At 41.7% G+C, this 12,582-nt stretch overlaps 1 protein-coding gene across 1 annotated transcript in view; it reads left to right on the forward strand.

Moving 5' to 3' along the window:
* The window catches only part of NPSR1 (neuropeptide S receptor 1), a 61,792-nt gene extending 53,114 nt beyond the window's left edge, over positions 1 to 8,678 (forward strand). Inside the window, exons 6-9 of the mRNA XM_085309130.1 lie at positions 2,265 to 2,341; positions 4,323 to 4,412; positions 6,559 to 6,739; positions 6,871 to 8,678. Coding sequence (XP_085165256.1) covers positions 2,265 to 2,341; positions 4,323 to 4,412; positions 6,559 to 6,739; positions 6,871 to 6,964 — 442 coding nt within the window. The 3' untranslated portion in view covers positions 6,965 to 8,678. The remainder of the gene's footprint in view (positions 1 to 2,264; positions 2,342 to 4,322; positions 4,413 to 6,558; positions 6,740 to 6,870) is intronic.
* The last annotated feature ends 3,904 nt before the right edge of the window (positions 8,679 to 12,582 follow it).

Here is a 12,582-nt window from a genome sequence, read left to right on the forward strand (position 1 = left end):
AGGAAAGGAAAGGAAAGGAAAGGAAAGGAAAGGAAAGGAAAGGAAAGGAAAGGAAAGGAAAGGAAAGGAAAGGAAAGGAAAGGGGAAAGGGGAAAGGGGAAAGGGGAAAGGGGAAAGGGGAAAGGGGAAAGGAGAGGAAAGAGGAAAGGAGAGGAAAGAGGAGGAGAGGAAAGGGGAAAGGGGAAAGGGGAAAGGAAAGGAAAGGAAAGGCCATAAAGAATGTCCAGGACTTCCTAACTCTCATCACAGCATCACTTAGCCGACTTAACTAGAGAGTTAGGCTCCTTCATCCTGGTGTTCGAGCATCTCTGGATGTGTCAGACAGGATCTAGACCAAAGAGGATATTGTTCTGACTGCAAATAAAAAGATTAGGCTAGAGATACCAGGATAGTGGTAAAATACAAACAGAATTTATAGCAGCTGGGCAGAAATTTTCTTAAAATTTTTTTGAGATAACAACAATTATCATTATAATACATTCTCATTCATTGGAACAATCAAAGAAGAAACGATGCATGAATTTTCAACCTTTGTCAGTACACTGGAACAATCAAAGAAGAAACAATACACGAATTTTCAACCATTGTCAGCGCAAACACAAAGAAACTCTCAAGTGTACCAGCTGACAAATAAACAGGTTCTTGAAAAGCCAGAAGATAATGGGAAAATGTTCAAGTCAGCTGGGAGCCAGGCAGGTCTTTTGAAGGGATTAAAAATGGGAAGCTAGAGGCTGTGGCAGATGCATGCAAAATCCTCCCAAGGCAAGCATGCTACAGCCCAGCTACAGAGACCGAATGTCACCTTAAACCTCAAATTCTCACTTACTGTACCTGGAAACCTGATGGCTCAAACTTCYACAGAAATGAAACCATCATCACACACAAATACTACCCTTGCAAGTGCATCTAATAACTGAGTGTGCTGCAGGAAAGGCCTGTATATTTGTCTGAAAGCTTTTGCAAGAATAATGTCTCTTATAATAACAAAAGAGTAAGCCATATGATAATACAACATCTCTCAGTCCCTATAAATCACCTAGAATTAGTCTCCAGTCTCCTGCACCTCTGTCACCGCTAAGGTTTATAGCAATTTAAGCTCAGACTGCCCCAGGCCTGAGCCAAACACCATGGTGTCCTGCAAACTGCTCATGACAACTTCCATTTTATGACACTAGGCATTTACACTAGGAAAATGTGGCAACTGAAGTGCATTAGCTGAAATATTTTAAAATTGTTTTTATCTTCCTTACCAGACTAAAAATGGAAATCACCAGTCAAAAGTATGTCATTGCATAGTAATTTTACCTGCACGCTACCTAAACTTGCAGGAGGAAAGGGACACAGAACAAGGCCTGATTTTTTTTTTTTTTTTTTTAATATATAAACTACTAAAAGGGTAACATCTTCATCCAGGATGTGAGATCAAACAGTTCTGAAAAGAATTCATTTTACCCATTTTGTAGTAAATACATATAATTCCACAACTCTTATCGCCTAGGGAAAGGAGATAACTATCCAAGGCTATTGTGGACAAGAGCACTTTTCGTCTTTCCCATTAAAAAGTATACGTATGTTCTCTTCAACTGTAGTGGATCTGGTTTTGTATCATTTAACTCTTCCCACCCACCTGCTGCTTCTGAGCTCCTCAATTTCACTCCCAGGACCTTAATCCTAAAAGGAAGCACTGCAGTACTCACGTCTTCTAACAGGTCTTGTCCTTACCTCCTGTACCCTCACCCAGGGTACAGATTTATTCTTTAGCCTCACATTCACAAAGTAACTCCAGAGCAGACCTTTATGCCCACCCAGACCAGGTTTCCCTATGCCAGTGGCCGCCCCACTTGCATCCCCTATTTCAGAGCTAGTTTCCCCCTTGCACCTCCCACAGAAAGCATATAGCCCTGTGCAGGAATCAGGTGCTTCCTGGCTGGAGCCGGTAACCAGACAGACTTGGCCCCAGCAAGCTAAAAATTGCCAGCAAACAACGCCTGTGGGATTGGGGCTGAATCATTTCATCTCCCTGCACCTCAGATTTGACATCCATCAACAACTCCCATTGTGAAARCACTTCAGGTTTGCTTGTGCAAAACACAACAGGGGAGTGACATTTTGTATGTTATTGCTGTTATTATTATTACTATGAAGTCCTGTCACCTCCATGAGCTCCATACAGATGGATGTGTATATTCACGGAGCGTGAACGACTGGGATGTTCGTCTAGTTTTCTGTGCCTCATAACACCAATGACTCTTTCTCTACTGCAGTGTCATATACTCCATTGTGATTCGAACGATCTGGGTGAAGAGCAAAGCTCAAGCTTTCATTATATCCAGCTGTCCTGGTGAGTCTCAGCACACAYGTGGTCTCCAGCCACGAGTCAAATCGGGACTGTCCCACCAAATCTGGGAATGGCTGAACATACAATGTTGCACTGGGCCCCAGGTCTCACTACAGTGGGAACAAGTCTTCTGTAACTGTTCATTCATAGTTCTTTTCTACTGTGTTTGCTTTCTCTCCTCTGACACTAAATCCTCTTTCAAAAAATGATGAAAAACAAATGCAAGAAAAGAATTAAAAAGTAAAAATCTCTACTCTGCCTAGAACCTTTTCCCACTTCTAAAATCAAAAATTTGTAGTAGATGTTTGGCAAGCATTTAGATCTTTTGCTGCACTTTTACATGCCCTTGCAATTGCGAAATTTGATCAAGACAGCAAATTCCTGAACACTAAAAAAAAAAAAAAAWGAACCGAAATTTCCATCCCAAGACTATAAATTTATTTGGAGTGTTCTGAGCTAAAGGATCTGAACACAAACCACTAATAAGTACAAGATCCTCACATGACAGCTGTCTTTCCTCATCCTCTTTTCACCCCTACTCACACGAAAAGGTCCTCTGATATCCTCTGAAATCACAAATCGGCCATACAGACAAATAGTGTCATAACAGTTTCTCAGAGGAATGATGTTAACTAACTTTTTTACTTCACCTAAGTGACAAGTGGTAGCTCATCAAAGTGTAGTGATCATGTTGCCGGTGTTTGCCTTTAGTAGGATCATGTCTGTTACAAGAGGAAGCATCYTGACACGATGCTGCATCTCCTCAGGTATCTTTGCAAAAAATTTATTCCTCCTTTGAAATGCTTGAGCAGGACCAATTTCTAACYATCCTGCCTCAATGCCACAATCAGTATCAAGTAGGCTTGAAAAAAATATCTGTCTTCTCACCCAAGTGGTATGTTCTGCTCTGTGAGCCAATAAGTAATTTCCAGTAATATGAAGTACAGACTATGTTCAAGCTTCTAGATGGGATGTCTCACTGACAAAAAGCTCAYTTTAACCTTACTTATATTTTCTTCTCACGTATTACACAGCCTTGATGTGCTGTTTTTTTCAGAGGTGCAAAAAATTGTGTATGCAGAGTTATTTCTGATGATATTCATCAAAATTTCAGTTCTAAGTTGGGATTACAGGAGTTTAGAAATGTTTTGATAAATATGACCTTCTTGCATATTTACTATGGTGAACCTAATTATTCTAACACAGCAATATGAACATAACATTGACATTAATAATGAAATCAAGCATATTATCACAATCATGCTAGTACTGTTATTCAAATACACAACTTGATGCTCAGAGACATTAGCATGGCCTCAAAGGAAATGAGATCGACCAGCGCTGGTGTGAGACAGAATAGCATTTTCCTCTCGGTTCAATACACACTTCATTTCCGAAAAGCTAGTCTAACAGCATTTCTTAATTCATTACTGAGCCAACATGAAGAGTAAAATGCTCGATTGATTATCTAAAGCGTCAAAAAGAGTAAAAGGTTAAAGGAATGGAGTATGGAGCTWTTAAAATCCTTCTAATTGAAATGCATTTAAAGTGAACAGGTAGTCTATTTTGATAGGTTATTCCTTATGTTTTCTTCATTACAGTTGCTAATTCCTTTCACAAAATATTCTTATAACACTACCGCTGTAGCATTCTGGTAGCTGTGATAGCCACATGGTTTTTAGTAGACCGACTGAAATACTTGGGTACAGAAGCACTATGTACCCAAGTGTCACRGACCACAATTGCCCCAACGCTGCAGGCAGATTTGTTTTGCTTCCTTTTCTGCTTCTGATTTTGGATGGCTCAGGTTTGCAAGCGTCCAACTTGAGAAGACCTGCAAGCATCTGCATTTCAGAAAGCGCTGAGGCCCTGACTGACCCCCGGGAAGGACGAGCCACGTGCCGCTGTCCTAACCACGGCAGCGCRTGCTACTGCTGCCTGCAGCAGCCCTGCTCTTTTACCAGCTGAACTGTTCTTTCCTCAGATGGCCAAATCTCTGCCGGCTACACCAACCGTGGCTTTATATCCAGGGCGAAAGTGAAAGCGATCAAGTACAGCATCGTAATTATTCTTGGTAAGTGAAAATCCCCACAGCCGGTAGCTACGGAGSATGCTGGAGGTAGGGTGCCAGTCCTCCTCAGCTCCCTCCGTCCTCAGTGGAGGGCGTGAAGTGCAGGGAACGTCTTGGAGAAGRCACTTTATTTGGACCCCTGACTTGCCTTCTAACCTTGTCCCCCTCTCTCCTCCGCGGACYGACAGGCTCCTGATTTAGGCATCTGACATACGCCTCATTGGCGGTGATACATCCAGCTTGTCATGTGCATGCAAGAAAATAAAGGAGCAGGCATTACTAACAAAAGGATCAAAGGAGGGGGTTGTCTCCTTGTAATCCAGCCTGCCAAGGCACTTTGCAGCTGAGCTGCCTTTCAGGTTTAGAGAGTAYATATGGCATATTAGCAGTTGGTGCAGCGAAATGGAAAGGAAGGGGAGGAGGGAGATGCAGAGCAGTTGAATTTGATGCTGCTTGCCTAGGTGGGAACAAGGAGCTCGCCTTTCCTAACCAGGCAGCAGATGACTCAGTGCAGGCATCCTTTGTCTCCCAGGGAGATGACATTATCCCGATGGAATTAGGAGGATGACATTAGGTCTCCATAAATAAAGGCAGCGTCACGAAGGGCTCGTGATTAGCTACCAGAGACAGGCAGGAAGGCAACCGAAGCGACTTACTCCCAAGGGCTGACAGCCACTGCCTACCACCGAAAAGCAGATCAGTGAGCGCTCCTCTTTCCAATCCTGTGCAAAATCAGTCAGATTGACTGATTTTGTGATAACAGCTGCTAGTGAGGTGCTTAGTTCCCCATTTAGCAGTATTATGGGTAGATGTGAGAGCCACCAGTGTAGGTCATGCTTCACAGAAGACGAAGTACATGTTTCCTGCCTCAGAACTTTTCTGTGCGGCAATCACAGAAAGTCAGTGTTGGAAACGACTACTATCACCATGCCATCAGATGCCAAAAGCTCAGCTGGATGCTGAACACTGCAGAGGTCCTTGAGCATACTAGGCATGTACTTGGCATGTAAACCGATTACGGTACCTAACATTCTTGGATTTCTTTAAAGAAAATTAAAATTCTGCACAGTCAATATGATGATTCACACACTGAAGCTGCATATTGTTATTTTACAGCTGTGTGTACACAGACACAATCGGTTTGGCACTCTAGAAAACAGGAGGATAGTTTACCTCTTCTTTGCACATTCAGTGAACACTCAACTAACTGCTCTTTAATGTAACAAGAAACAAAACATGGGGTCACTCTGCTGTCTTGTCTGGATCCCAGAAAGATTGCATGCTTGATTTCACAGATACCTATATGTCTGCAACTCCTGAACTTACAGGTTAGATGAGATGAACTTGTAGCTCTCTGTCCCAGAGTTTCTATGTAAATCTTGAATCACCAGCCTTTGCAAGAGGAGACAACACAGAAATTCATGAGGCATGGATTCATTCCCTGTGCCTGCAAATAAAAGGTAAACCTGAGGCCTCTCCCTGTCTGCCACCTCTGAACAAAAGTAGGGGCTATCAACAACACAGTGCTTTTTTCCCTTCCCCAAATTCACTTCTCACACTGCAGTAGAGTAATTAGGAAGTCTTCCTGTCTGCTCAGCCTATACACTCCCTACAACCAGCACGCAAAGTCACTTGTTGGTCGGCTGTTATTTGGTGTGAAAGAGCATCATTCCTCGCTCCTGGGTGTTCAAGAGCTTCTTCTTAATAGGCAGCTGTGATAGGCAGCGCTGTCACAGAGCAGCACTTTGGTGCTCTGTGTGCATCTAGGTTGGCTCTTCACTCAGGGGACCATTAAAAGAGCTCTTCACTATAACTGATGATGCTTTAACTGGCTACCTATTTACCCTTTATGAGTTGTGCAGTGCTCAAAAGTGCATCCATATGTCTAGAGGGAGCACTTGAAACACTTAAAGGAACACACATAATATATTTTATATGCATTAAAATAAAAATGAAGACACATAAAAAACATATTCTAATAACTATTCTCTTAAATAAAAGCTGAATAGGGAAAGACATTTCTTGTGTGAACAAATATATATGTGTTATGACAGTCTGCATGCCTCTGTGTGTGTGTGATTACCTCCCTAAATTGTACACTATCTAACATCAAGCTTTTCCCATCTCTCTCTCTTTCTCTGTATTGCAGCATTTGTTCTCTGTTGGAGCCCCTACTTTCTTTTTGATATTCTGGACAATTTCAACATACTTCCTGAGACCAAAGAACGCTTCTATGCGTCTGTGATTATTCAAAACCTGCCAGCCTTAAACAGCGCCATCAATCCCCTCATATACTGCATCTTCAGCAACCGCCTCTGCCCTCCTTTCGAGTACTGCTCCTTTATTATCACTAAAAAGGGGACAGTTTGGGGGGAGAGACACATAAATACAGTTGCTAAACTTTACCAACTGATCACCCATTTTTGCATACCTTAATCCAGACCTTTTTTATTCTCTTTAGGGAAAGAAGGACAAGAAGGCTAGAGGGAACTTTCAGAGACAGAAGCGAGGCAGGGCAGGAGATGCAGGTCCTGTCCAAACCAGAATACATCTAGCGTGGGCGACGTCCCCCAAAGTCACGCTGCGACCTGTGATGAGGAAAGTAGCAGTTCCTCCCAAGTGTGGCATGCTGCAAGAGTGGGCGCACATCACGCGCCTACCGACAGGAGAAAGCAGCCGCCTCCTTCTTGATCTGCAGCATAAGTATTTTGGATGGTACCACAGCTTTGGTGATTGCACACCTTCAGGCCCGAATTCAGTACGAGGGGTTTGCATGCGTCGCTTTTGGGATGGCTCCTTTTGGCTCCCTATTTTCAAAAGGGCTGTAATATGCAAGTATGCCAAATACCAATATAAATAGAGCCTCATCAGAATCTGCTTTCTGTTTTTAGGGAATCTCTTGARGCTATCTACTGTACTGTGTGGCTCATATAGCTGGTAAAGATCACTTAAAAGTAATTACAGAGGGAGAGCCCTACTTAAATGAAGACACTGGCACTTTTCCTATCAGCGCGCACACTGCCGTCGCTTTATGATCTTGCCTTGTTTTCACACACCACCACCTACAATGCTGTTGGAGAAGAGGGGAACAYAGGGCTGGATTACTGCCTTCCACATCTCCCAGCCCCACTTTTCAGCCCACGTCAGTCCTCCCAGCTGCTCTGTCCATGCAGGTGCTTCTCCTCCTTCCCTGCAGCRTGTCCCTATTACCTTACCTTGGTGCACCTGTAGCCCCATAGCTTGCCTGCAGCACAGCCATATGGCACACCCAGGGAATTATTTTTCTCTAAGCTATTGTATTAACAGGCTGTTTGCCAGCCCTTACCAAACCCTGCGGTGCTCAGATTCCCACGTGTTTCCGCGACGCCAGAGCACAAAGCCCTGAGCAACCTTCTRGGGATCCCGTGCTTGTGCCGGTCAAGGTGAGCCACCCACACAGAGCACTTCAGCAAACCCCTATCAACCCGGCTGCCGCGCAGCAGCGTTGTCCTCAGCTGGCTGCCGCTGGGTGATCCGGCCCGTGCTGTTCCTGCCCTTCGCTTTAGTTCTTCTCTGCCATTTAGGACTCATGTTTTGACCAGTCAATGTACATTAAGACCACATACACACAGTTTGCATTTGTAGGATACCTTGCTTACTTGTATAGAGACATAATTCCCTGCTTGACCACATGCACTGCTAATCCTTTTCCCCTAACCACTGCTACCCCGTATACCTGCCAGGGGAATGAAAATTACTGCTTTGGACAGTTTGGACAGCAATCTATATTTTACTGTCTGGCACCCTACACAAAAAGTTCATGCCATTGTAATCACGGTTGCAAAYGACATACATCTTCAGAGAACCTGAGAGGTGGAGAAAGACCTGGATGACATTGCTAAATGTAAATAATATTTGTAAGAAATGTATTTTTTGATGGTCCATTCTTGTACCATTTGTTCCTAGAGCCCACGGAGCACAGGCCATTGGGCAGAGAGCTTGGTGCCCTGACCACCTGGRTACTTCCTTCCCTGCGCTCTCAGGGAACCCTCCTGCCACAGCACTTTCAAATTCAGCRAGAAATGTGCTCTCGTGGGTTTAGCATGTGGGTAAATGGTACTGTTTTCTATGTTTACTATACTGCAAGGCAAGTTGAAGTGTTTGCATGATAAACACTCTAACCAGCTGCATTACCCTGTGCACAACAATAGATCTTCTGACATATCTTTGCTTTATTCTCTCACTATAAGCTTTGCATTATTACATATGTGGAATTTGTTGAAGTAGAGTTTTCTTTATTATTAGTACCCTTTATAATGAGTTTATTCCCCACAAAACAAGAACTGAATTTATTTAGTTACCTACATTACAACAATCTTTTTCCTAAATAAGAGAGATATAAGATCATGGGGCTTTATGTTCTCAAGAAAAACAGTAAGATTTCTCTTTCTATTACTAAAAAGTTCTGTTATATCTAAATTTTGGTACTAAATTAATTAAAACCATGAATCTATACTACTCTTTACAACAGCCATGTTGGACAGACTCTATTCAAGTACTGATGACTTTTTTCCTTGTTGGCATCAACAGTGGACTTCTTGATTTAAGCCTCATATATATGTATATGTATATGCATATGTATGTGTGTGTGTGTATATATATATATATATATATATAAAAATATATATCTTAACTTTTTCATCTGATACAGATACATGGGCTGCCTACTTTTGAACAATTATGGACTTCATAGGTTTAACACCTAAAAATCAGATAACATTTTTGAATATTTGAGCATTTGGATAGGCAAACTTAACATGATCTCAGCCTCACTAAAGCTCATATATCATTCAGCTGGGTCAGCATGCAAATTATTCCATTTAAATCTATCCCTTTTAAATTAAGCATATACATGATGGCTGTAGCCTTAAGTCAAATATTTATCCATTTACTTTCAGAGAAAGAGTCATTGTGTTTCGATTACTATTGTACTATGCATCATTTTCTTGTTATTTATATTATTTTTCCTGTGGACCTGATTGAGACACTCTTATTCATATGGGGATCTTTCAGTTTAAATGGCACCACACCACTTGTGCCCAAATCCCTTCCAAGCACTTAAATACACATTAATTTACCTCGTTTTCTTCTCCCACCTTCTTACTGTGCAGGAAATGGGGCTTGACCAGGTTTTCATGTTCTCCAATATTTTTGTTGCGTGCTAGGGTGCACCAAGTAAAGAAACCGAGACTAAGCTGAATTTTGCTGTGAGTCCAGAAAACACTCCCACAGAAGAGGCAGCGAATGCCAGTCTCAAGAGCTGAATCCCAAGAGAGACTTTGAGCGTAACAAAACGAGGGCACCGAGGTGGCTGGCCTGGGACACCCCCTAAAAATAAGCTTCACGAGGAGCCCTGTGTTTTCATCACTTACACCATTTCAGGATGCTTTTGTCCTCCCAACATTCCCACAGCCACCAGAACTATTTGTACGCACGCCTGCTCGGACATAAAATCCTGTATGGTCATGCGTTCCCAGCAAGCAGGAGAAATCAGACACCCGCCCCAGAGAAACCAGGTAAGCACCATAACTCCCAGTCACATCAAACTGCCCAGGTATACTTTTCAAAGAAAAGCATCAGTTCAAGAGAGCAGATGTGCGCTTTCTGAGACAGCTGCCAATGAAATCTGAATGGAAAAAGCTATTTTAACTTGCTCTCGCAAATTTTCAGATGTAATTAAAAAGCCAGTTCTCTCAGTCAGATTTCCATCTGTTGCTAAAAGTGCAAGGCTGTATTTTGTCTTTCATGCTGGTTTTGCCATTGGAATTTCTGTGTCCAGTTTTATTTTTTACTTTGAAAAAACTAATGGAAGACAATGAAATTAAATGTTCAAATCCCTGAGTACATATTCACTAGTAATTTGTATAATATTCAATATTGCAGTCATGGAAGATTAACAAAGTAAAAGCCTATCTTGAGGCATTTTTCATGCTGCAAATCAAGAGCTTAGAGATGCAGGTATTACTGGTCAAGAAATGCAGTAGCCAGTGCAGCTAACTTAGCAATGCACAGTGCAGATTTCAGTGGTCCAAATGTGTATAGACAAGTGAATAGACCAGGTTTCTATACTCATTTACTGGCTCAGTCATACATGCATCCTACAACCATGGGCAGATTCTCATCTCTGAAAAAATGTATGCTGTTGGCACTGGACAGGGGAGCCAAACCCTGTCTCAATCTCTGCATACACTGWGCTTTGAGTGGTGTTTTTCTTGGATGATCCCCATGAAGACTGACTTTTCCCTCTTCTGCGTTGTCATTTAGCAGCATAGCATTCCATTTTAATAATTAAAAAATGGACTCTGCAGTACCTGCTGTTAAGTGGATAGACTATTATTTTTCTCGAATATGGTACTTCCAGGAGGAGTACATGTACACAGGATACATAACACTACAGCTACTCAATGCGGTTTTAGGGGGAAAGGATGAGTTTCTGGAATAAAAGTCCTCTCTGCCTCCTATGTGCCTTAGCTGTCTGTGTCTCCACCTGTTTTTTCCCCCCAAAGCTATGTTCCACAGAAAAAAATTGGACTTTTTGCTATGATGCAGAATGATTTGTCTTCCACTGAACAAAACTTCGACTTCTTACATATCTCTAGGTATTACAGTCTTTGAATGAACAAGGGTCCCTATTATACAAGCTATCTAGGTATTTAAATATGAATTTATTTCAATGAGAAACAGGCACATAAATGTTGGCACAATACAGCTTCAGTTTATCGACTATTGCAAGCATCAAATCCATACTGATAACAGGCTCTAGGAAGGCTGCATAAACAGGGGAAGCATAAGCAAGTCTAGTACTTGTTTTAGTTCAAGCCCTAATATTTGAATAAAAGAAAGCTTTAAGATGATTAAGATTTTATATATTATTTTCTTGACATTACAAGACCAAATAGGAAAAACCTGATCTCTGCTGAGAGCATAGGAACAAGTGACTTGAAAAAAAAAAAGAAAAAAAGCATTTTCAAAGGTACTTTGGCAAAGAATTTCTCCCAAGATGAGAGCTTTGGGGTAATACCAATCAGAGATACCTAAGAAAAGCTTCTTGGCTCTACTACTGTTGGCAAGATGCCCCAAAGTACGAGTCCTTTATGAGTCCAAAGTGCTGCCTGGGCAGTTTGTATAGACGTGTTTTGCACAAGAACTTGGATGGCTCAGGTCTGCATGCCGCTGTACCTTACCCATCCCAAGGACTGCAGGCAATCCTCAGAAATACTTGATGAGAACAAAAGGACGTTGCAGAAAGCACAGCAAAACTGTACATGCACATCATTGGCACAGGCATCTTTGCTCAAGTGAGGAATCATTCCACAGATCAGGAGCTACCAAAAGAAGCTATCTGCCTCCATCTTCTAGCCCAGCGACTGCTGCTCAAGGAGCAGAGAACTTACTTCATTCATCAACCTTTTGAAATACGACTGATTTGGGGAATAAATGTAATTTTTAGTGTAAGGTAAAATGTTTCACTTTCTATAGAAAACTGTAATTTATTTTACGTAGCATTCAATTTAGATAAGCATTATAGATGAATGGTTCATCAGATAATCTTTTGTCATGTTTTGATGGCAGCTCATTCTGAGTACTCATAAAATAAGAGGGTAGAGAGTTAAGTACACAAACATATACATAAATTTACAAATAGACATTGTTGATTCCTTGTACTGAGCTAGTTAGAGTGGTACATAATTAGAAGCTTAACTGTTAATTTAGACTCAAGTGAGGCAAATGAAAATGGGCTAAAATTCAACAGATTTAATCAAGTCAGTACAAATGAACACAGACTGAGGCATCACAGAGAAAGAACTGGATGATCTTCAGAACTGGAATAGCAGAAATGTGATGAAAGGTACCACATTGTGTGCTAATATTTAATTCCATCAATTACCAGAAATTGTGTTATAAATTGGAAGCTTATCAGTTGGAAATGTCTGAGGAGGAGAAAGACTTGAGTGCGTTCATGGATCAGATGATGCCTGGTTATTTACAACACAATGAAGCTGGGGGTGGTGGGGAGGTAATATGATCCCAACATGTATCCGGTAAAATGTATATATCAGGAGAGCTAAGGCCATGTTGGTGGCATTGTGGACCCCTGTAGACCACTCTGCACAATACAAGTGGAAAAAAAATA

This window comes from Rhea americana, unplaced genomic scaffold (assembly GCF_003343005.1).
Source record: "Rhea americana isolate MKP2758 unplaced genomic scaffold, rheAme1 scaffold_291, whole genome shotgun sequence".
In the NCBI taxonomy this organism is placed as follows: Eukaryota; Metazoa; Chordata; class Aves; order Rheiformes; family Rheidae; genus Rhea; species Rhea americana.